The 27,050-nt window shown below is 39.4% G+C and overlaps 1 protein-coding gene across 3 annotated transcripts in view; it reads left to right on the top strand.

The window, feature by feature from the left end:
• Window positions 1-27,050, top strand: part of Nedd4 (E3 ubiquitin-protein ligase Nedd4) — a 592,743-nt gene that overhangs the window by 335,849 nt on the left and 229,844 nt on the right. For all 3 annotated transcript variants that reach the window (XM_067159509.2, XM_067159503.2, XM_067159516.2), the window contains exon 6: window positions 19,771-19,951. In XM_067159509.2, the coding sequence (XP_067015610.1) occupies window positions 19,771-19,951 (181 nt within the window). The remainder of the gene's footprint in view (window positions 1-19,770; window positions 19,952-27,050) is intronic.

Raw genomic sequence — 27,050 nt, 5'->3', positions numbered from 1 at the left:
GAGTAATACGTCACCTCACGCCCCTCCCCTTACGTCAAACTCCTCTCAACCTCCCCTCACAGTCGGTCATCAACGACCTTCGAGGACATCACTCAGTTAGCCTTAGCACTTGAGGTGAAGTGGTCGATGTAGGACGCTCAACGAGGTGAGTGACGGGATGGGCACTTAGATCACATTTTAACAGCATTTTATTCTTCAGTTCATTCATATTTTCTTTTTCTTTTTAGGCCCCTATTGTCAACACACAATCAGGTTCAACTTGCAACAGTATAACTCCACCTCCTAATCAAGAAATCTATTACAATGTGGCATCACCAGAACACTGTTTTATGTACAATATGCACATAATTTTATTTGCATAGCCACTTACGGAGTTTTATAATTGACAAGTTGTTTTGAACAACAGTTTTAACATATGATTTTAATTGGACTTCATGCTTCATATCATGTTCATACCGCACCATTTTAACATTGAAGATTGACAAGACGCTATCACGCCGCGTCACAGTATACAAAGACTTTGCATTTACTTATTTTAATGTGTCCTTGCCTTATTTTTAATATTATGTATTTGTATTTGTGACTGAAGATGCCCTATAAGAGGACGAAACATGTTTCACGAGTGTAATTTAATGTAGTCTTTGTAACAGAGACAATTACAGTATTGTAAAGGTGGAATTATAAAATCTAAACTTTCACAAGTTGGATCTAGAGAGTTAAGTTGGTTTAAAAAGGTCTGACCATTAGTTATTCTTTCATCTAATATTCTAAACCAACTTTACAATCCTTCAAGTTTATCGATAAGTTTAGTTTTTTTCCATGTGGTAGATGTAAATTTTGGCTAAGATGCCTGATGCTGACACACCCTTTTGGAAGACCTCTTTGTCGGTAGACTTTGTTGTTAAACATAAAATAGTTATTGTTTAAGACAAAGTCTATAAAGTCCAACTTAGCTCTCTTGATCCGTATGTTAAGTTCACACTTGATTCTGAAGTAGATAACACTTTAAATTATTTAGATTTGAAAGTTACTAGAAATAATAAAAACCTATCATTTAATATTTTTAGGAAACCAACGCAGACCGTTAACATGATCAAATTGATTCTATACATCCGGGAGCTCATAAAAGAGTTGGTTTCTTTAGTATGATTTACAGAGCATTTAATGTTCCTCTTTCAGCTCCGGATCTAAAAAAAAAGAAATTAATACTATATAAGAGACATATAATGATCTGAGGCCACATTGATGCCTTTCTTTACCTTCACATTCATAATCTCAGGGCTGTTTCTCCTGGAGATTGCAACGTGATCAATTTGGAACTCTCCGAGAGCTTGGACGGGAGAACGCCAAGTCATTTGCTTTCTGAGTAGATGGCGAAAGTGGGTCGACATGACCTGCAGGTTGTGATTTTCGTAAATGGACACCAGTCTTTTGCCGTTGGGATTGGTTCTTTTGTGAGCAGGGTAATTTCCTATAACTTTCTTGTACTTCTGTTCACGACCTAGTTGGGCATTGATGTCACCCAAAAGAAGCTTGACATGGCGTTTGGGGATTTTGTTTAATTTTTCATCCAATAGGTCCCAGAAATTATCAACTTCGTCTGGATCAGACTTGTTCTTATCGTTTGTAGGAGCATGTGCGTTAACTAGGGCGTAGGTTTTGTTCGTATTGTGAGTATAGACAATCTGTCATTCACAGGTTCGAAATTTGCAACCGATTTAAGGATCTTGGTTCTAACAGCAGACACGGTTCGAAGCATCACAGCTCCATTGAGGATTCCTCTTTGCGCTTTGCTCTTGAAAAATCGGTAGCCTTCGGATTCAAAAATCTCTTCATCTGGGTACCTTGTTTCCTGTACGGCCATTATGGATATCTGATTTTCATGAAGAGCTTTGGTGAGGGTTTTCAGCTTGCCAGTCTACGAAATTTATGTTGAAAGGTGCTAGAAAGGTTTTAGATTTTGGCCTGAATTTTTTACTCTTCGGGGTACACCGAGACGCTCAGACTCGTCTCTTGCATGATGTCGAGTCTCCCCCAGAATCCGAACGAGATTCGTGCGCCGTGGCATCCACGACGAGGGATTTATCCGAAGATTTACCCCCTGGGGTATGTTTCTTGAAATGTTGTGCCATCATGCTTTTTGTCGTCTAGATCGGCGTAATTTAGCCTTTATGGGACTCCTTGCATTGTAATTTCTGCCATTATTTTATGCAGTAATATGTTGAAATTGTTCTTCTAACGGAAAAAATGCTGATCTATTATATGAAATTGATCGAATGTATCCTGAAAAATAAAAAGGGGGGAAAATATGAGTGTCGTCTATTGGAAAATTTAAAGAGTGTAGCACTTTAAGGAGATGATAACGGAAAGCACTTACCCGTGTGTGAACTGGTCCCTTGGTTATTTACTTAGGTTTGACGGTAACTGGCTTACTGCTGCATGTGTTGTACGAATGCGGTCGCGGAGACGGGGAAGGTAGCGGTGAGGGGAAGGGAGGCAGGGCATTGCGCGAGTTGTCGGCCAATGAGGAGTATGCAATGGTAGGAAGCGTTGTGGGAGTGGCTATTGTTGTTGCTGTTGCTACGCCGATCTAGACGACATTTTATCACCAGTGATATAATAGATCAGCATTTGTCCGTTAGAAGAACAATTTCAACATATTACTGCATAAAATAATGGCAGAAATTACAACGCAAGGAGTCCCATAAAGGCTAAATTACGCCGATCTAGACGACATTTTATCACCAGTGAACTCGTTTTTCAACTATCATGTGCGATTTTAGCGTTTCTCATCATGTTTATTCTTAAAAAACAGCAACATAGTCTATAATAAGAACTCACCATGATATGAAAAACTGATTTTATCATAAACAGTCTAATATAATCGAGCGTAGATATGTTGGACAACGATTTTTAAGAACATCTAATTACCATATACTATTTTTAACATTTAAGCCATCCATTCCGTTTTACATTTTAAACAATTTGAATGATTAAAATTTTTGTTTTAATAGACATAAATAATCTTATTGATTATTTTTAAAGTGTTAAATTTATATATTTTTATCAATGTATATTAGACATTCTTTTGTGATATACACCAGGATCAGGGCCCTGACCCACCAATAATTTATGTTAACTATTGCTGATGAAGCTCACAAAGTTGAGTGAAACATGTCCAATTTGTGATTAAATGGTTTCATCCTAAATATAAGGATTTTGTGTATTTGAAAGGTGGTTCATTAATTAATTGCTCTAAACCGCAAAGCGCCATTGAGACCAAGGAACCCTTACTCAGGTACCGAGATTCCAGACCACCCGACAGAGATGAAATCAATCGCCACATTGCCCGTCTCAAAAATAACAAAGCGCCGGGTGAAGACTCAGTAGTAACAGAACTATGGAAATATGCCCCAGAGGAATCACTTGATATCTTGCAAAAACAAATAGAAGAAATTTGGAACAAGGAGACCCTACCCGAAGATTGGAAAATAGCTTTGATCCATCCACTACACAAAAAAGGCAGCATGAAGAACATCAACAACTACAGAGGAATATCTTTGCTACCCGTGACTTACAAAATTCTATCACTTGCCATCCTGGAGCGTTTGGAAGCACAAGTCGAACATCAAATAGGTGAATACCAAGGAGGGTTCAGAAAAGGTCGCTCAACAGCTGAACAGATCCAAAATCTCCAAACGATCATCAGATATTGTACACTAAGGTCCAAGCAGTATGTGTCTCTCTTTGTGGACTTTAAGAAAGCGTACGACTCCATTGACCGGGAAGTCCTGCTAAACATCTTAAATGAATTTGGAGTTGATTTGAAGCTGCTGGCATTAATTAGAGCCACCCTGACCGATACTAAATCCAGGGTGAAGTTCCACAGATGTCTCTCGCATTCCTTCGACATCAAAACAGGAGTCCGACAAGGTGATGGGCTATCCCCTATACTCTTCAACTGTGTTCTTGAAAAGATCATCAGAACCTGGCAGGTGAGATTACAGAAAACTAACTACAGTCCATTGAGAATAGGAACCAAATCCAAGGGGATCGCAACAGACTGCTTAGCATTTGCCGATGATATTGCTGTTCTCTCAAACGACATAGAAACCGCTAGAGCTCAAGTTGAAATTTTAAAGGAAATTGCCGAACAAACTGGTTTGCAGATATCGTTTGAGAAAACAGAAGTAATGACTAACATCAAAGAGGCTCCACCAAAACTCCATACAAAATACGGGGACATCACCCGAGTAGACAAATTCAAATACCTGGGTGAGATCATCATGAAAAATGGACTGGACAAAGAAGCACTTCAGGAGCGAGTATGCAAACTGGAAATAGCCTACCAAACATCCCGCACAATCTACAACAAAAAATGCCTTTCCCAAAACACCAAGATACGTCACTATGAAACAGTTCTGAAGCCAGTAGTTCTGTATGCAGCCGAAACCCTGTCTCTAAATGCCAACAAAGGACTCCTTGAAGAACTGGAGAAAAGAGAACGCAAAATTGTGAGAGTAATCTTGGGATCAAAGTACAAAAATGGAATCCATCAAAAGAGATCCAACAAGGAAGTCTACAGCAAAATAGAGAAAATTACCGACACAATCAGAAAAAGACGGGCACGATTTTACGGTCATCTGAAAAGAATGGACGGAAGAAAGTTAACTAAAGAAATCTTTCACTTTTTTTATTCAAACCCCAAAACCACAATTCCCTGGTTTAGAAATGCCAAAGAAGACCTGCAAATGCTACATATCTCAGCTGAAGACGCCCTTAACAGAGATCTCTTCTGCAAGAAAATATTGACGAATGGGCTAAACCGAGACGAGCAACCGAAGAGAAGACACGGTGCCCCTTGGACAGAGGAGCGTAAGCAGGCCCACTCACAAAGAATGAGGGAAATTTGGGCTCTAAAGAAGGCCAAGTTCAGTGTCAAATGCAACAAGACTTAACGTGGCCCCAGCGAATTATATATATATATATATATATAGCATAAACCCTCCGTGGCTCAGATGGCAGCGTGTTGGCCTCTCACCGCTGGATACCGTGGTTCAAATCCCGGTCACTCCATGTGAGATTTGTGCTGGACAAAGCGTCGGCAATTTCCTTTAAACCCTGACCCGGTCAATGACTGGAAAACAAGTTGTAGGTTTTCATTTTCACTATATAGCATATAAGAATGGCTACAATATTTGTAAACAGGATTTTAAATAAAATAAAAAATAAACCTGTGACTACTTCAGTAAAAGAACAAAAAGAAGTGAATGAGAAATTTGCTGTGTTCACATATAATAACAGTAAAGTATATAGGATTAAGAATATTTATTCAAGAGATGTAATTTAAGAACTGCTTTTAGGACTAACAACACAAACTCAAAATTATTTTATAACACCCATGTTGTTATAATAATAAATTTCAAAATTTGGGTGTATAATTGAAATGTGCGAGTTGTTTAAATACGTATATTGGACAAACCGGAAGGAACTTTGTTACAAGATATCAGGAACATGCCAGGGCTAAGAAATACAACAGATACTCAGCCATGAGTGATCACATGACAGACTCCTATCACACGTTTACAAACATAGACAATGACCTTAAAATCTTGAAAACTATAAATAAAGGCCATTTATTGAACATATACGAGGAAATTTACATTTATCTTGACCAAAGGAACAATCCAACGGGTAATATTAACAATCTTTCTGAGAAGTATAACATCTTGTATAAAATATTAATTAAAGCGAAAGTTAGAAACAAACGTCAAACTTTAACGTGTCACACACTCGGTGACACTCAGGTTGTTCCCCCTAGGACATGCCCTCCCACTTCCCCTCCACATTCCCCGCTCAACGTAGCAACTACCAGTACTTGGTTTGAATCAGATACACACTTATCCCAGCAGAAGCGAGTCCTTTACTGCACATCGGGGCCAATAACAATGAAGTTCATGATTTAAATCATATATTATTTCATCTTCTATCTTTCTTTACTTACACATAGTTTTTTCTTTCAATTTCAGACAGAATAGTATTCATTTCTACAAATAACTTTACTGCTTCAGCCCCGTGTTGACTTTAAATTGCGAAGCATTCAATCTTATATTAAAAATTAAGGAATGTCCATCAAAGATATAGATCTTTCATTAAGAAATATTTTAAATCAAGAGTTCTTATTCATAACAACGATCATTTTACAATTTTATGAATACAACTGTTAGTTCTCATGAACTTTATCATCAAGAGTTTAATGAACAATTCAACCAATTTTATTGACCATATGACTTGCAACTTTAACAAAGTTTGTCAATATTTTATTTGAAATGTCCTATCATACAGCAGTGTTTTTATGTGTCTTTCCAATTTAATAATGTAATTTTGGTATTCTGATGTATTATTGTAGTTTATTATAGCTGATAATGTCCCTTAGGGGACGAAACATGTACTAAATGTATTAAATTATATTTATTGAATAGGTGGACCACTTAAATATAATATCTAAGTTAATCTTAAATATTCACTCTTTGGTGTTGCATCATGTTTCTATTTGGAAATTTTTAGAGAAGATAAAGAAAGATCAACATGACAATGGATTTCTCATACAATAGTTACTAGCAGCCCATGAGGAAATGACACCCTATTAAGAAAAGTTATCAAATGAACATATGCCAAGTGGAGGAAATGGTAGATAACTATGAACAATACAAAGACCAAGGAGACATCCTCGTCTACCTCAAGGCCTTGAGCTACCAGCTGAAGCTCCATACAACTAAAATGCATGATCTTGAGAATGACGAATAAACAAGAGCCTTTTTCTAAGCTACAAAAATCTTATTTTTGAAGTTCACAAGGCATTCTGAATTAATAAAGATTAAATATTCATAGCAAAAATTTTGATCTTTCTTTGACCAAAACGTTTTAGCCTTCTTTAATTAATCCTACTTTCATTAGACGTATGTTCGATGTAGTATTAATTAGACAAAAACATCTTGGACCTTTATGATTAGACGTACTGTCATTGTACTTATTTTATTAGACCTTCTGTCATTAGACTTGTTTTCTTTAGACATACTGACCATGGATCATTGATACAGCTGTACTACGACATCTTGCTCCATAACATAACATCAACTGAACTACTACTCACGTCATGACTCACACTCTTTATATACATTTTAGGTATGATCCTGAATAACTCTGGTTATATCACCTATGATATTGAAGAGGTGGAGATTGTGATAGCAACAAAAGCTGCTCAATGCACAGAAATTTATGTTGAACTCAGCAGTCGTGAATTGGAGCACTGTATATACTGACATGTCAAATTAAGACTTACAAAACAGAAGACACTGAATGAGTTGGCCGTGCATTTGAGGTCGCAGAGGTGTGTGCTTGCATTCGGAAGATAGTGGGTTTGAATTCCACCGTTGCCAGCCCTGCTATCGTTTTCCGTGATTTCCTGTTTTCACATCAGGTGAATGCTGGGGCTGTACCTTAATTAAGCTCACAGCCGCTACCTTCTCAATCCTAGCCCTTTCCCGTCCTTTCATCGCCAAAAACCTTTGATGTGTTTGTGTGACATTAAACAAATAGGAAAAAAAACAAAACAAAGACATTGAGCATTTCTTAGGCATTAACAACACAGGCGATTTGTAGGTAGATTAGATTACCAAGAAACTATTTAAAAATTACAGGAGTAGCCTCTGTTAACATAACAGTTGGCTTCTGCCATGGCTCAGCTATATCATCGCATTTGTTTGTCCTTGTGCTGGACAGTGTTAAGGCAGGCCTACACTAACCGACACACTGGACCCTTATCTACACTACAACGTCATGCTAGCCGCTGAAAACAAACTTAATTTTCCAATGCCAAACCCAAAATTAAATGATTGATAACTCAATAAAAGGAAAATCTAAGATATTATCATATTACATCAGATCGATCCAACAAGAAATCTGAACAGTCTTAAATTGACAGCAAGGACCTGCTGTGAGTAGCAGTGTTTTAATATCTAGGATCTGTGATTGCTGACTATGGCCATCCTATGAAAAATCTGAACGCCAGGATTAACGCTGTCTCTTGATGGCAGGGTAAACAATGAGAGGTGTTGCCTGCGATCACTGGATGAAAGATCCTCCTGAAATTCAAGATATATCTCACCATCATCTGTCCTGTTGGTTCTAAATGTTGGCCAATAAAAAAAAATTAAAAAAGTGGGGGGGGAGCAGAACATCTACTCACTTCTTCATAGGTATTTATTCGCTGTCAAATTTGATGATTTCTCTCACGTGCATAAACTATACTATCATTTGTTTGTTGTAGATCACAGTTCTTCTTTGATGTTTCTCATCGTATTCTGTGGTATCTTTTATCGAACTCATGGCTTCGTTGTTCTTGTTATGTTGTGAGACCTTGTGGACAATACATCGCCACATATGCTGATCAGACGCTACATCCTCCCAGTTGTCGATGTCAAGTTAGGACTTCTTCATACCGTATCAGACTTTGGAACATTCTTGTATTGGTTTTGTTGTCCTCTCTTTTATGTTTTCCATTTTTCAATTAAAAATACATCACTTGGTTTGGAAGGCAGTTTATTCTGATGAAGTTTATGGCCAACATATTGGGAAACTGTGACTTTAAATGCAAAAATAAAACTGTGTACAATATATCGCCACATTGGCTGATCAGACGCTATATCCTGAAAGCTTTCTTCTCCTTATAAGTTAGGAATACCTATGAATTTGATTTGTTTTATATTTATGCACTTTGATTATCATTACATTTAATTTTGTAGTTACTTGCTAAATAGTCAATATAATTACAACTAGAGCTCCTGATTCTCTTTAGTTAAATTCTGGAGCTCTTGCTGTATTACAACCATTGCCTCAGTGTTCATGGTATTGTCCTCTTCAAAGACTCTGATGTTTTTTAAAACATAGACCTTTGCAACCACTAAATAGCATACTCTAATAGTATACTGTAGATATTAGGTATGCTCGTATGCTATATACAGGGTGTGGCAGAAATACCTGATGAATTTCAAATGTAAATAACTTGGCAATGCAATAAGCCATTTAAATATTCATTGCACAGTTGGAAAGAGTAGTGTTTGCCATTTGCGTCACATACACACTAGGTTTTGAAAATAATGTCATCCAAATGCCGACCGTCCTGTTCGATGCACCTCTGAAGGCTCTCCCTGAAGTTCCGCATGACTCGCTTGAGCATGTCTTGTGGTATTGTCTCGATTTCTTCACATTCACTGAGTTTCTGAACAACCACCATTTTGTACGGATGGAACTTCATGTCTGCGTGTAAAATCCTCCTTATGGTGCGATCCGAGAGTCCCATAGCATGTGAATGCCTACGCACCAAACGTTGAGGAGAATGCTTAACAACGTGTCTCACTGCACGGATGGTCTCTGGTGTTCGGATGCTACTAGGCCTATCAGGCAGCTTCGTTTTCACACTCGAACCACTTTTTCTCAAACTGTTCACCCATAACAGAATGGTATTTCTGCTCGGAACTTTCTCACGTCGACCTAAGCCAAAGTGTCTGCGAAACAAATGCTTTGTGGTAACAGAGTGGGCATTATTGAATTAAGTCTCAATCACGAAACCTTGGTGTTGTTCACCACTCCACGCCATGCTAGTGATTGGCTGACTGACTAGCCCGGTCGAGACAATGGACGTGTTCTCCAAGGCCAAGACCGCGCGCACCATAACAATAACAGCTGTTTGAAAGCTGTGGCTAATACGGCCTTTAGTTCACTCCAATCTACTATAATTATGTGATATAAATGGCAAACCCTGCTCTTTTAAACTGCGCAACAAAATTGTGAATGGCTTGTTGCTTTGACGAGTTATTTACGTCTGAAATTCGTCAGGTATTTCTGCCGCACTATGTATAAGCTGGCATGTTTTGATCTTTTGATAAAGACTGTCTTTTGAGCTAGAACGATGAAACTGACTGATCAATGGCAGTTGCCATTCCATAACAACCACACTCTAGATAGAAAGACCCTTTTAGATATGTAGTTTGTTCCAGGGCCTTCAGAGACAAGTAGGTAGATTTTGAAGACCTAACTATGGAGGAAACCATGATCTACTCAGTACAGCAGAACCGTGACAATCCGGCACTTGATAGTCCGGCAGACCAGATAGTCCAGGATGATTACAAATAAATTTTTTCCCATTATTTGAGGGATTTAGTGCTTGGGTGGGTTAGTAGTACAGTCAGTTGCGTTTGGAGGATATCGGAACCATGCGGCATTTCGTTAGTCACTATTGTCTGTTTCACTGTGCGAGCATGCTCTCACCGGGATCAGCCAGTTGCCATCTTGGCTTCGTGCTGGTATTATTATGATTCTTCGTTCACGTAGACCTACAGGTACAATACTTATATTTGCATCAGTGTGGAGCAGTTCTCTTTAACAGTTACTTATACATTCGTTGTATCAAAGTTTAGCTGTGTGAACAACTGCTAAATAGACTGCAGCACAGTGAAAAGTTTGTACGTACAATGAATATGTTTACTAAACCAAACATCTCTTGGGTGAGACTTCTCAAGCCTTAAACACCTTTGTGAAATTTGCAGAGAGAAGCCAGCAATATGAAGTGATGAATCTCCACATTATAAAAAATATTTTTTGTCAAAAAGAGCTCAATCCAAGAATCAATTAAACATCCCTACAATATTTCAGAGGGCTCAGAAGAAAATTCAAGCTCTCTCATCAGTGGTAGATACCAGTCCGACATGTTCCACGCCCTTGATATCATCAGACACCTATGCTTGGCCTGAGTTATTCAGATTAAATTGTACCATGTTCTCTGTATTTAACCATTTTTACTTGATGAAAATTAACTTGTTCTTGATATTTTCAAAGCCATTGTGCTATTTTATTTCACTATATTCATACAAAAATGATTTATATTGAACCTTGCTAAAACTTCAAGCCTTGAAAGGATTTAACTGTGCAGTACAGTATTTGAATTTTAATTCAGTTTTGTTTTTACAGTATAGTACTACATACTTTTACTTTTTTATACTCTAATATCTTCTGTTGTGTTTAATAAATAACAATTATTTTTGTATGTTTGTAGTTTTTATTTATATCCCCTTGTTTAAAACAGGTTTTAAAAACTGTCCTTGGATAATCCAGCATATTTCATAATCCAGCATTGACAGATATTCAAGCATGCTGGATTATCGTGGTCCTACTGTATATAGCTGTTTCCTTTGTTAAAATTATTAGTGTGTTCAGCAATTTATATTGTTCTGCGAATGACTCAAGGAGTTAAGTGTTTCTTCTTCTTCTTGTTTTCTTCTTCCTCCTCCTCTTCCATCCCCTTTGCCAGATTTTCTCTGGGTAGGGTAGTGTGCCAAAGCTGTCCTTTCACGTTGGTTGATCTTACCACTACACCTTTTCTAGCACTGTATTGTTATTGACATCAGTACAGTCCATTACAGAGCTCCTCCATCTCATTCCTGACCGTCTCTTGGGTGGGTCTCTTCCCAGTCACTGTACAGGGTGCCCAGCTTGAATGTATAATAAAATAAAAATTAATATCTTGAAAAGTAAGAGAGAATTGTTGGCGGTTTGGTTCTACAAGTAGCGAAAGTAAAAATATTTCTTTACATGCCTAATACACCTCGATATGCGCATTGTTAATGGTGCAGCAGACACCAAATCTGTATTGCTCTTCCTCCCACTGTCAGCATGCTTGGTGTTGTTGCCCAATATCGAATGAGATCTGCCAGTTTCTCAAAGGAGTATGTGATATTTCCTGATGATATGTACGTGGGGAACATCGTCATTCAGTTTCAGTTGATACGGTTGTACAAGCCTAACAGACAGATAGCAGGCCAGGTGCTGTGTTGTGCAGTTGTCTGTGTTACCTAACCTTCAAAGAAGAGTGTCAGATGGGAGACATCTCGCAGGCCAGCTGTATTTTCATATTTAAATGCAGCGTTCGAGCAGCTATCACAAATGCTGCGTCTGCAATGCAATAAAACACAAGGAGAGAGGTGGAATACAGTTTCGACATCTATTGCGCCATTAATGGCATGCATATTGAGGTGTATTAGAATTAGAATTTCTTTGAATTTCTTTGCCTGCAGAACCAGACCTCCAATGATCGTCGCCATAAGACCTATCTGTGTTAGTGCGACGTAAAGCCACAAAAAAAAAAAAAAAAAAAAAAAAAAACCTCCAGTGATTACCTCTATTACTTCTTAAGATTTTCATTTTATTATGCATTCAAGCCGGACACACTGTATTTCTATGGAATTCTTTCCCCTGGCATTCTCATGATGTGTCCAAACTATTTCAGCTTTGCTATGTCAACCTCTCTTTGAAATTTCCTAACCCCCACTCTTATCTTTATTTCCTCATTTCATATTCTATCTCATCTTGTCTTTCCCTATGTGCTGCTCAAGAACCTCATATTGTCTTCTTGGATCTTACTTCGGTTCCGCTTAGTCAGGTTTCATCAAGAAATGTTTTGGTGGTTGCTATGTATGGAATGACAATTGCCATTTATTAGTCTCATTGTTCTAGATTAGGAGATGATCTTGGTTGCAAGGTTGAAATGCGTCGACTTAACACGACCTAATATCTCTTTGTTGTCCTTTGGTATTTCTCCAGATTTTTTAAAGTGTATTCTGTAAGTAGTCCAAGTTTTGCATCGTAAGTAAGCATTGATATTACTATGGTCAGAAAGAGCAGCATCAGTTGCAAGTCTTTGAGAATAAAGTTTATAGAAAAATATTTGGCCCATGGTTCGATCCTATCTCTCAAAGCTGGCAGAAAACATCTAATTATGAGATTTACACCATCTCTCAACAACACACTATAACGGGTGTGATAGAATCCAACAGACTGCGCTGGGCTGGACATGTACTGAGGATGCAGGATAACAGAGCACCAGTAGATCTATGCGAGGGATCTCTTAATGGGAAAAGACCTTCAGGAAGACCCTGAAGCACCTGGAAGAAGGAGATCAACAAGGTATGCCGGCCCCTCCAAATTGATGACTGGGAAGAGTGGGCTCAAGATCGAAAAGAATGGAAGAGGATTGTGAGATCGAAATGGGAACTTCACATCCCTCAGAAGCCTCTGGAGTGAGTGAGTGAGTGAGTGAGTGAGTGAGTGAGTGAGTGAGTGAGTGAGTGAGTGAGTGAGAGTAAATGGACACTTGAGGTCATGGCTGTCAAAGACTCTGTTGAGGAGAAGAGGAACCAAATGCTATACTAGTGCATCAGAAGCATTGCTGTATTCTGGTGTGCATGCCAGCATTTGTTGACAGGTGGTACCAAAGGAAAGATTTTTTATATTGGGCGGGGTCTCACCATTGCCATTGATGGAAGGAGATCCCTCATTGGAATATGTGCTGGTTGGTAAAGAACTAGTATGTTCTGTTAAGTTCTAAGCTGAACTGATATATGCTTGGTTAAATGCATTCAAAATACTCTTGAGTCATTCCCTTGTACAGGGTTGAATAACATTGTCATCTGTGTTAGTTATGGGCAATGCTCTCGCTTGAGACTCTTGAGACTGACGTCACAAATCTCAAAACTCTCACGACCGACTCTTTTGTGGTGCGATCTTGCGACGTCCCAGTAACTACGAGTGTAAGCTTGATAGTTTATCTTAAGCAGTTATTGTGTGAAATAACATTCTCATATGGAAACATATGTACCGATAAATTTTGTCAAAATTCACAATTACAAAGAATGGGTACCGTCCACCTAATCAGTACTTTATTATAATATTATACCAAGTATCAATACGAACATGAAAGTGATAGGTTATAATTTTGTCAAAAGCCTGGAGAAGTACTGGATGTTCAATTATGAACCCCTTAATACTATTAACGAAAGTGAAAAAAATGTCAGTGTCTTAAACTGTTCATGATTTATTTGAGGATGATGTCTTAGCTGAATAACTGTAGATAGGATGTACACCTACCTGGATAATGGAGCCATGCATTATTCGAACATGACAGAGGGCAAGACTTGCTTTGCTGCATGTGCAGCCACCATTACGCATGAGTAGAACATGTAATCTAAAATGCTTGAGTTTGCTCCAATTTCTTCGACAGGGTAATGATCGGTAATGCTCTCGAGACCAATTTTCGTGTGCTGCGATCTGTGCGACGTCCCAGTAATCACGAGCATAACTTGATACAGTAACCGTCAGTTTCTCTACTTAGCTGTACCATACTTATTGCTGCATACAATGCCAGAATGTGTTTCCTTTATAATTATGTAATACTGCATCAAAATAGACCTTGGTAGAAATGAACTGCCTAGTCGCTTGTTGACACGTATTTACGGAATGGAGAAGGCCCGTGGTTGGCTATTCCCATATTTGGCACAAACAACATTCAGCTCCGTTTACCTGTAGCCCTATGACATGCTACTCGCCACACAATCTGGAGACAACACTCGAGATCTCTCAAAATTTCTTGCGAGAAATAGTGCCTGCGCTAATCTCAAGAAATCTTGAGACCCCGTCTCAGACTGCCCATCACTAATCTGTGTATTTATACTTCAGGCTTTAGAGTCGGTGGATTTCACAAGTTCTTTAAACCCCATGTAAAGAAGCTGACTCTGATTTTTTAGATTTTTGTTGCATTTGTCCGGCTCTGAAGACCGTATCAATTGTGCCTCGATTGGGTTTTAAATCACTTGAGTTTCTGGTAGGGATTCTCTCTGCGAGTGTGGTGGTGGTGGTGGTGGTGGTGGTGGTGGTGGTGGTGGTGGTGGTGGTTACTGTTTTAAGAGGAAGTATAACTGGGCAACCATTCTCAATTAACACTAATCAGAATGGAAATGGAAGAGATCTGACACTTTGAAGAATGAAAGTATCATTAAAAGAAAGGGAAGGTCCACAAAAAGCACGAAAAATGAAGGTCTCTAGGCCTTGCAAACCTAATACTGTAGGGGTCGAAAAAGAACTAGTGTTGACAAAGAGAGGTGGGATAGGAAAGGTGAAAGTGAGGAGCTCTGCCCAAGTAAGAGAAAGCAGTGCTATTGTTCAGGTAGGGGAAACATGGTCTCCACCCCAGGCTCCCAAGTTGAGATCCCCTGGTCCCCCATTTAGTTGCCTCTTACGACAGCCAAGGAGCAGCATGGATGTATTCTATCACCCACACCCACAGGAAAAAAGTCAGTGATTTTCCTTAAAACGTAGTATTCTGTGAAGTAATTGTAATTTTACTGATTACATATCAAACAGTTATTTGTAGTTGAGTAAAATATATCTCAGATAACTGTAATTCAGCCCAATGACTTTTTCCTTGTACTTCAATAAAATATATTATTTTTAAGGTTAGAATCCTAATTTCACTTTCAAACAGCATAGAAAGAAACAGGAAATAATATTTCCAATTGTTGATATTTTTTCCTGTTCAATGACACATTTAGGTTGCATAGAAACAGCAGTATTGCAGTTAATTTGCCATCAGCATACCGATGTCGGTGGACTGATGTTGAGTAGGCTAAATCCCCTTCAAATATTTACAATAATTTGAGTTTAACTGTTGAAGAAATATGGAATGTTACTTCAGTTAAGCATTACAGTGAGAACAGTTGAAACACAAGTATAATGAAATTAATGACACTAACCTTAAATTGTAATGCTTCGAGTTCCATAGTTAGGAAAGTGTGCATCTGTAAACATACAGTGGACAGATTCTGACAAAATATATAGTCTGAATAGGATTGTTATTTGTGTCTGGTAATATTAGTGATACCAACCCTGAACACTGCCCATATTTGTGTTTCTTGAAGGATGTGGCATAACCAGTGCTGTGGCAGATGCTGAGTTTACTCTCAACTTCCGAAGTTAACCCTGATTAAAATAGGTTCAGATTTTTAAGAGTTTTGGTGTTTTGTAATATATGTACTAGCAAGCAAGCAAGCAAGCAAGCATTTATTTCAATGATGTCTTATATTTACACTAAAACAGCAGTCAGCAGAGCAGTAGAGCAATTCAGGCAGAAAGAGTGTGACAGAGTGTGCAGTATTACTTCAAATATGGACAGGTGCAGTGGTGAACAGTTTAGTTTGTATATTGTGTGGAAGAATCTAAGGAAAATACGTTGCCTGTTTTCAAGTTTCCAAGTAGATATACTGCTTTAAAGTATGTTTGTAGCTGTTCCGCAGCTTCATTCACGTATGAAAACTATTCTGCAGTTAGCTGTATTTTATATTTAATGCTATTGAAAGTATATCATATTTAATTCTATCTATTTGGTCTCCCTGTGGATAAGGTTGGTAAAATACATCCACAATATCTCCTGCCTGTCATAAGAGGCAGCTGAAAGGGAACCCCAGGATCCTCCATCTTGGGAGTGTGGGTTGGTGACCACGGGGCCCTAGCTGACTCTTGACATTGCTTCCACTTACTTATGTCAACCTCTTCCTCACCTTAATATTTCCTATCCAACCACCGTTGGTCAACTCTTGTTCTCTTCCCACTCCGACGGTTTGCGAGGCCAACAGAGTCTTTCATTTTCGTGCCCTCCATGGCCCTTCCCTTTGTTTTGTTGTTACCTTCATTCTTCTTTTCCCCCCTTGTGTTAATAGAGGATGGTTTCCTAGTTGTACTTCCTCTTCCGCCAATCACCGCAGCCTATGTGTTAGGTCATCTGCCAAGAGGTCGTTTGGATCCTCTTATAGCACCGCCAGAAGTTATGCGGTTATAAGAAAACTGCAAAACCAAATGACGGCAACAAAATGAGTCATACAAGGCAAGATGAGGTGTGAGGTAGTCTGCTATTGCCTATTATATGAGAATCGGAAGGAGTTAAAATTCGTGAAATATTAGCGAAATGAAGGACTCGCCTCAGGTGGCACTTTAAATCGCGTTTTATTTCTTATAGGTTCCGACTTGGATCAGGATCTTTCCAAATCATTTATGTATTCACAACTTACAACATAAGATCTTGAAGTACCACCTTAGCAAGAACCTCAATTACTATTTTCTAAAAATGATATAAACCAACATTCCGGAATATAAGTTGACATACTGAACTGTTCAATGGACACACTATCAACATCAATACGTAGTGAAAAATTAACTCATCTATTTCTGCTTGCATTGAACATTTAATATAATTCTTCCATTCTTAAGTCCAAGTTGAAACTCAAATTGAATTTTATTGTACATATTTTATGTGGAACACCATTTGACTAAATGTTTGTTTACCTTTTTAATGTGTCAAACATGGCTACATAACTTCAACGAATTGACTGGTCAAAAAGTTAAAATATTACAGATTTAAGCCTACAGTCAAATTTCACTATAACTATATATTACAAATACAGAATTCTCTCAACAAGCTATCCTTTTAATTAGAAATATTGAGGTGTACACCTTATGGAAATATGACTATTCTCGTTTTACTGACCTTCAATCTATATATGTATATACTATTTTAATCATACAATGTATGTTTTTAATTCACCATTGTAATCACACCATAAGAGTCATGATTTACACTTGTCTTTGTACAATTATCCTTGGCTGATGATGACAGAGAATCTGTCGAAACCGGTACCGAATGTAAAAAAAGTTGTGATGTTTTAACTGTAATGTAAAACTTTCACGCAATATATAGTATTGAAAAAGTGGAACTTATTGTCCTTTCTTTGATGTAAATCTTGTTTCAATATGGAACCTAAGTATGAAATTCTTAACGTTAAACAACTGTTTGGAAGTGTGGTACCTTGGAGCACGGAATATACTGGCCACTGCTTTAAACTGTACAGGCAAAGGGATTCAGTCAGAGTATCTTCTTTGATTTTTAAGATTGCTGAATGGGAATATACAACGTGCGTTCCATAAGTAATGCGACCAATTTTTTTCTGACGCAACTGTATACCGCAGCGTGTTCTAACCTGCTGGGCTAGGTGGAGGGGGGTGTTAGCGTCAAACGCTCTTTGTCTCATTCGGCAGCGAGCTGCCAGAGAGTCAGGACGTGCATTTCCGTCAAGCCCGTTTTGAGTTCATGTAACACGGCACAATAGATCGTTCTGTAGAGCAACGGTACTCTATCAAATTTTGCGTTAAACTTGGGAAGTCGCCACCGAAATGTTTCCATTACTTCAGCAGGCCTTTGGGACTGATTGCTTGTCCAAATCACAAGTTTTCCAATGGCACAAGTCGTTCATGGAGGGCCGAGAGGAGGGCACCGGCGAACCTCGCAGTGGACGGCCATCAACCTCACGAGTTGACGAAAATGTGACGCGTGTGCGCGATTGTTTGAACTCTGACAGACGGCTGAGCCTTCAATTGATAGCACAAACTCCAAACATGGCAAAAACAACCATTTTCCGCATGGTGACCGAAGATTTGAACATGAGAAAGGTGTGTGTCAAACTGGTCGCAAAAGTGTTGACCGACGAACAAAAGGACATGCGAGTGCTTCGGTGCCGAGAAATGTTGGAAATGTGTGAAAATGATCCAAACTTTTTTAAACTCAGTTATCACTGGTGATGAGTCATGGATTTTTGAGTAGGACCCTGAGACAAAAAGGCAGAGTTCAGGGTGGCACACACCATCGTGGCCACATCCCAAGAGGGCACGCATGAGGAAGTCTAGGATCAAAACCATGCTCATTGTCTTCTTTGACGCCAGAGGCATTGTCCACCACGAATTCATATCTACTGGGACTACAGTGAACTCGGCTTTCTACTTGGAAGTGCTCAAAAGACTGAAAAGGTGGGTCTCGCGCTGCCGAAGCGACATAAAGAACACGTGGAAAATTCATCACGACAACGCGCCGAGTCACAGAGCCTTCAATGTCAACGACTTCCTGGCCAGGACCAACACCCCATTGGTTTCCCAGCCTCCCTACAGTCCTGACCTGGCTCCCGCTGACTTTTTCTTTGTTTCCTCGGTTGAAAGGAGTCGTGAAAGGAAAACATTGGGTCATGATTGAAAGAATCCAGGCACATGTTACATTGGCTCTAAAGGACATTCCGGAAAAGGCCTTCCAGGATGCCTTCCAGGCATGGAAACACTGCCTCCAGAAGTGTATCGATGCAAGAGGGTGCTATTTTGAAGATTTTTGATTATTTGTATGAATATATTCAGTAAATGATTTTTTATGAATTTGGTCGCATTATTTATGGAACGCACCTTGTATGAACCATTATGAAAAAATAATTTAATTACATGGTTTTTTTTTTTTGGCTAGTGGTTTAACGTCGCACTAACATATTGAAGGTTTTCAGTGACACAAGGCTGGGGGAAAGGACTAGGATTGAGAAGAAAGCATCTGTGGCCTTAATTAAGGTACAGCCCCAGCTAGCATTTGCCTGGTGTGAAAATAGGAAACCCATGAAAACCATCTTCAGGACTGTTGACGGTGCAGTTGAATGTTCCCTTGCTATTTGTAATATTAGTAAAATATTTGACTTGGAAAAATATGCATTTATCTCTTTATTTTTATAAACGTAATAGCCAAGTGATTGAAGCTGAGCGAGAGAAAGAGAGAGAGAGACTAATCACAGTGATAAGACTACTGAGTAACAGAGAAGAGGAAGGACAGACATGAAAACAATGAAGGACTCATTCTCATTCTTCTCGTGTTCTCCTCGTTTTACTTCACTTTATTCATTTTGATTTGCTTGAGGAGTCGCATTGTTTTTTCAGTATTTTCTCTCAGGAGTACTAACTACCATAGTGTTTGTAAAGAAGTGATTATCATTTATTTATTTACTTATTTATTTATTTGTTTGTTTCCAGTGTACGGTCACGAGTAAAAGGACACTTGGAATTATACCTGGCATTCATTCGAGATGCTTCCTCAGGTCAGGAGTCACAGCGTTCCTCTGTGGAAGTTGAACCCTCTCATACAGATCCAGAGTCGGAGTGGGAAATGATTGATCCTGAACCAGCTAATCAGTCTGTGGAGACTGTGGCCCAGGTAAGGCCGACAAGGCCCTTTCGGCGGCCCAGAAGACAACAGCAGAATGTTGAGAGACAGAATTCTGTTTGGGAGGAAATAGATCTGCCAGTAACAGTTGCACCACAGGTAAAATATTCTCTGCAGTAGTACACAACCTATGTATGTATATTATGAACTAAAATACCCATTGTGTAAAAGTTCATTGGGGATGAGGCATGATGTTGTGCATGTTGTATGCATTTCAGGATACTCATGACAATATTCTGTATTGTTCTTGCTGTCCCTTTTTGCATTTGTTTGCTGCATAGCCTTAGTTCAGAATGATAATTTGCTTTTCTTATTTATAATGACTTGCATTCAATAAGCAAAATTTATTTTAAATTCCTTATGTACAAAACTGATAACATTTATTCAAATCAATCTAAATGTTTGCTTTCATGAATTTACTCATGACTGCCTAAGCTTGTCTGAAGCTAGCTCTGCTGAAATGCTTCTTTGCTTTAGACAATGTATTAAAAAGGCATTTAATGAACTGAAATTGAAGTATTTACCATTAGGAAGAGGAAGAAGTTCTGTCATATTTCAGTTGGCACAGATTTCAATTGCTTGGACATGGTCCTCTTTATACAGTAGAAGTTTGATAGTCCGGCACGTTCGGGACCGGCCCGGTGCCGGAATACCGAAAATGCCGGACTATCGGGCGGTACCTCTTACTACGATATAGGTTAAGGCGTACAGCGAAAACAGCTGTAACACGGCGTTTTGCAGTAAAATCTTTTTGTTTATTCATGTTGTAAATTTTTGACGAACCAATATTAAATTAGTGAACAAAATATTTCTATTTTTACCTTTCTCCAGGCGTTTGATGATTTCCAGTTTCTGGTTGATGGTCACAGTTACGTGCTTACATTTCTCTCCTGATTTGAAACTTGAAGGTTTCGGTTTTGAGAACATTGTCACTGCTTAAATACCAAGAAAACTACCACAGGGCACTTTGATATGTATGTTCACTACACTACTGCACTACTGTAATATGGATCCTAGATCGCAGGAAAAAAGTACTGTAGCGAAAAGTGCTCGCAGTCAAAACAATGAACTGAACCTGTATGTGGTGACAGCCAACAATGCTGATTGTGTCTAACAATAGCAGACGCGTAGTAGGCACTTCCGTGTGGTTTCGAAACGCGCCGTGCGCTTTAAACTGTCACAAATGTAATAACACATCAAAAATGCTGGATTGGTGCCGGACCATTGGGCGTTCCGGACTGCTGGATGCCGGACTAATGGAATTCTACTGTAACAACATATATCTCTCTTTCTTTGTGTTGTCTGAATTTACCTCATGGTTGTAAAATGCGATTTTTGATGTTGATATTTATGGTTATCCATAGTTGTCATTGTAATGTGCTTAACAGACCTTATACATGATCAGAATGCCATTCCTTGTGTAATTACTGGGGCTTGGATATTTATGTAAGGAATTTCACCTTATTTTCTTGACACAACATAAGCCCAAAAACCTATATCATGTCTATATACACTGACTGACAGAGCAAATGCAACACCAAGAAGGAGTGGTTCGAAAGGGATGAAAGTTGGGGAAAAAACAGAGACGACATGGACGAATAATTGATGTTTATTTCAAACCGATATGCAGGTTACACAATGCGCACGGCATCGACTCAGTAGGATGTAGGACCACCGCGAGCGGCGATGCACGCAGAAACACGTCGAGGTACAGAGTCAATAAGAGTGCGGATGGTGTCCTGAGGGATGGTTCTCCATTCTCTGTCAACCATTTGCCACATTTGGTCGTCCGTACGAGGCTGGGGCAGAGTTTGCAAACGGCGTCCAATGAGATCCCACACGTGTTCGATTGGTGAGAGATCCGGAGAGTACGCTGGCCACGGAAGCATCTGTACACCTCGTAGAGCCTGTTGGGAGATGCGAGCAGTGTGTGGGCGGGCATTATCCTGCTGAAACAGAGCACTGGGCAGCCCCTGAAGGTACGGGAGTGCCACCGGCCGCAGCACGTGCTGCACGTAGCGGTGGGCATTTAACGTGCCTTGAATACGCACTAGAAGTGACGTGGAATCATACGCAATAGCGCCCCAAACCATGATGCCGCGTTGTCTAGCGGTAGGGCGCTCCACAGTTACTGCCGGATTTGACCTTTCTCCACGCCGACGCCACACTCGTCTGCGGTGACTATCACTGACAGAACAGAAGCGTGACTCATCGGAGAACACGACGTTCCGCCATTCCCTCATCCAAGTCGCTCTAGCCCGGCACCATGCCAGGCGTGCACGTCTATGCTGTGGAGTCAATGGTAGTCTTCTGAGCGGTAGCCGGGAGTGCAGGCCTCCTTCAACCAATCGACGGGAAATTGTTCTGGTCTATATTGGAACAGCCAGGGTGTCTTGCACATGCTGAAGAATGGCGGTTGACGTGGCGTGCGGGGCTGCCACCGCTTGGCGGCGGATGCGCCGATCCTCGCGTGCTGACGTCACTCGGGCTGCGCCTGGACCCCTCGCACGTGCCACATGTCCCTGCGCCAACCATCTTCGCCACAGGTGCTGCACCGTGGACACATCCCTATGGGTATCGGCTGCGATTTGACGAAGCGATCAACCTGCCCTTCTCAGCCCGATCACCATACCCCTCGTAAAGTCGTCTGTCTGCTGGAAATGCCTCCGTTGACGGCGGCCTGGCATTCTTAGCTATACACGTGTCCTGTGGCACACGACAACACGTTCTACAATGACTGTCGGCTGAGAAATCACGGTACGAAGTGGGCCATTCGCCAACGCCGTGTCCCATTTATCGTTCGCTACGTGCGCAGTACAGCGGCGCATTTCACATCATGAGCATACCTCAGTGACGTCAGTCTACCCTGCAATTGGCATAAAGTTCTGACCACTCCTTCTTGGTGTTGCATTTGCTCTGTCAGTCAGTGTATTACTTCTCATTATGATATTAGTGAACTTGTGATGATCAACTAGTCTTGTGAAAATTATACTAGATGTGACCAAATCACCTCATGACAATTGTACCTCATATGACCAGACAGACAGATGATTATTTTAACCTGACCACAATTAACCAGTGACCATACATACCATGACACATTACCCTGGACTCCACCGGATGAATTTCGTGGGTCAGGCGGCTGTTGCATCATCCACTCATCCAGATACGGCGAAGGGAATAAGTGGAAACTCGATTGAACCTCGCACTGTAGAAATTGAGATCATGTCATGGTTTAAAATCACTGACGACACAACATGACGCTATGCACTACATCATATTCATGTAAGGGAAAGTATATTTTCAGCCATTGCAGAACCCACTCATAGGTGAATAAGTGAAAGTCAAAATACAATACCAACTTCTCCGAGTGCTTGCATGGGGTTTTTATGTTGGAAATTCAAATATTTTCCTCAAAACATTCATTCCTCAAAGCTCACAATCTACTAAATATGTTGTCACAGTCTACCAGTAGATTACGACTGACATGATGTTGTTCTGTCTGCTTTCAGTACTACACCTACATATTGCACAAATATCCTAGCCCCAATAATCACTGCAAAGTTCTTTGCAAAACGTAAAGAATTTCACCTTATTTTCCTGACATGGCATAAGCCCAAAAGCCTATATCATGTCTATAAGTACGGGCTGTAACAGCATCAATGGCAGCAGAAATAATATACTTTTCCAATTTTCACCCACGAGTGATTGCTAGCCAAAATGTAACGTGAGTGGTCGCGCATGAGACTTTCTCTCACATTAAAATAAATATGACATTTTTTACAGTTTTGTGGGGCGTAAGGCTGAAATTTACTACCGGTACTGAAATGAAACGCAAGTTGTACCTTATATATTTTAGATAAAAATGAAATGATTAGCTGTTTATTAAAGACACAAATTATTACTTAAAATAACATATGCAATGTTCATAAAAATAACTTCCGTCCTGAAGTTGTAAAAAATCTCACACATGCGTTATATGTAGTAATATTTACGTACAAAGCAAGGTTTCTGAACACAATAACATTTTCAAAAACAAGAAATGCTCATAATACAGGGTCTCGTTGCGTAATGCAATCTGTGGTTTTACCCTTGAGCACTTTCCACGCAGTCAGGACAGGATTCCTGTCACCATGCATTAATTTCTGAAAATAACAATATTGGAAATTAGACTTAAATTCAGTCACATGCCAGTACGTAATATTCGTAATATTGAAAATATGAGACTTTATGACAGTCACAATACAAAAACAAGAATGAAGTACATTAGGTCTTCTCTCAACATGTGAGTTACCTGGATTATGTAACAGCGCTAATTCAACTAGCATTCTTCCTCGATTCAACACTTTTGAAGACACATTTATCAGTAACTGCAAATGGAGAACGTTCCGCGCATGACCTAAGTCAAATACTAATGCGTACAACAGGAGTAAGTTTCCCGCTCCACTTCAACATAACACCAACGCCATTAGTCGTGCGATGAGATAAACTCTGATGCAGCGCGCATGGACATACAGTACAGTAACCTTTGTTCTGACTAGGGGAGGGGGTGCTTACACTTCAAATGTGAATCGTTCTACTCACGACAGTTATAAACTCAGCTAGAAGAGGGAAGAGTCACCTCCCTTTCATTACTATGAAGTAATATCACAATAAAAAGTAATGTGAGAGAAAATCTCATATAGCGATCACTCGCGGGTTAATCTGTGATGATATTATTATAATTAAAATATTTTCAATTCATTTATACTGTACAATCTATATTATGGCCTATGGCCCTGAAATATTCAAGAACAGTATCATTTTTATAATTTTCATAATTTTCCGCTATTCATGAAATTCTAGAGTCTGTAGCAGTATATTTTCTCGTTTCCTTGTGAGAAGTATTCAGCTTCCAGTCTTTCTTTATTTCTATTTCTTTCACAAACCTCTGCTTGAAATTGCTCAATTTCATTATAAAATGATGGATGAGGTTTGCCTATTAGTGTGTTAATTCTTTTTTGTGCCAAGTTGTTATGAGGAGGTTTTTTAGTGTTCTTTGGTAGCAGTTCACATTTGCTGGTGGAAATGGCGGACGCTGCCTAGCCCTTCTCTGCCCGCAATGAATTGTCTTCCACATAGGCATCGATGGGTGCAAGTTCATCTGGCATAATTTCCTGCAACTAACAGAAAACTTTAAAAATGTCCTCTTCAGGCACAAATGCTACTGATTTGAGAGAATGAAAGTGTGATCTCAAATCTTAATTTTCACGAACCTACTACGCTAGCGTAGCAGGGGGAGAGGTGATACTCCCACGTGGCGCGTCCCAGGTGGCGGATGAGGGGGTCCTAACTGGCTTGCTGGTGGACTTGAGGATAAATGAAATACCACTCGCGGACCGAACACACAACCCCCTGTGGGTGGGGTACGCAGACGAAGATACACCCACGGTATCCCCTGCCTGTCGTAAGGGGCGACCAAGGGATGATTATCTTAGAACCATGAAACTCCTTGTGATTAGTACCACCACGTGGGGAACACCATGGGTCGCTTTTACTTGCGCGTAGTATCACTATGTTAGGTACCAAATAGGTTTGTGATTAGTAGCAAACGAGAGCGCAACGACTTTTACAGTACTTGTGATTAGTAGCACTATATGAGCGACACCATGGGATGACGGAACCCATGCTTCTGGCTTGCCTATGATTAGTACCCACTCTATGAGGAATACCACGGGATAGTATGAGTCCCTGTGGTTAGTACACTTAGGTGATCAACACCATAGGTTTGCGTTGCCTGTCAATAGCGCCGCAATGTACGAAACACAGTAGGTCTGTAATACATGTGTGAATTTCATTACCTGTGAGTAGTACCATAATGTGTGGAATACCGCGAGTCTACGCTACTCTTGATTAGTATCGCAACATGACAAATACCATGGTTCTACTTTTCTAGTGATAAGTACCATTATGAGGGGCCGCTAATTTAGATTTTGGACTCCTTTCGCATATAAGCATCATCAATTCAGTATTGTGCTATAGAAGCAGTCCCTTGGTCAGTAATACTATTGTTTTACGCCAGCCTCTGTGCATGTGAGGTACTGTGGGTCGGTTCCACTGATCGTTTTAAATTCATATCCATTCATTCTCTCTCCTCACGTTTTGAATTGTGGTCAGTGGAGGATTTTGGATTTTTAATTTGTCATTTCATTTCGTATCATTTTGTACCATTAGGGACCGATGACCTAGATGTTAGGCCCCTTTAAACAACAAGCTTCAATCAGTCAATCAATCATCAAATCTTTATTTCCTTCTTGCTGATATTGTTCCATGAGGCCTTTTGGACTGTAGAAGTCTTTGAAAGCTCTGGGCCAGGTGTAAGATTTGTTAAGAATGAAGCTATTCTTTTTCAGTATTGACTCAGTTAATAGAACTTATAAGCTTTTCAGTGTGTTGAACATGAATATAACTCAGACTGAAAAGCTTGTTAAGATAAATTAATTGAGTTGGCACTGAAAAAGAATGGCTTCTTTTTTAACATATTCAACCAGGCAGGCAAATTATAAAGCCAAAAATTTCAAATCAATTAAAATCAAAATCATGAATAATGACAAATCCATCCAGTTTAATAAGAAATTTTGGAACCAAAGCTCATTCCCAAATGCATACCCAAAAAAAAAAAAAAAAAAAAATCCTCATCAGCAAAAATCTCAGCATTTCAATCACAATTGCTATAGATACATGGTGAAATGAAATTAGCATATAAATAAATGAAACAAGAACAAATGTTGCAATTTCATTTAAATATAAGCAATTTTTGGCACCCTTCTCATTGGTCTCTATACAACTTTTTACACAGTCATGTTATAAATAAGCAGTCAAGAAACAAAGGATCATTGACAAAATCAGTAACCTAATTAACAAACAACCTAAACCAGAAAATAATTACCATGGCAAAATCATGAATTTTTGCTCTACAATAATCAACAGATCTAACACAACCTTTATAAATAAGGAAATAAATCTGCTATAAAAGGCTTCAATTTCAAATGCTATGAACGACATACACTGACATAGAAATTGGATGCGAAAACATAACCACACCAAAAAG

This window comes from Anabrus simplex, chromosome 1 (assembly GCF_040414725.1).
Source record: "Anabrus simplex isolate iqAnaSimp1 chromosome 1, ASM4041472v1, whole genome shotgun sequence".
Taxonomy (NCBI): Eukaryota; Metazoa; Arthropoda; class Insecta; order Orthoptera; family Tettigoniidae; genus Anabrus; species Anabrus simplex.
This window is presented reverse-complemented; position numbering and strand designations above follow the sequence as displayed.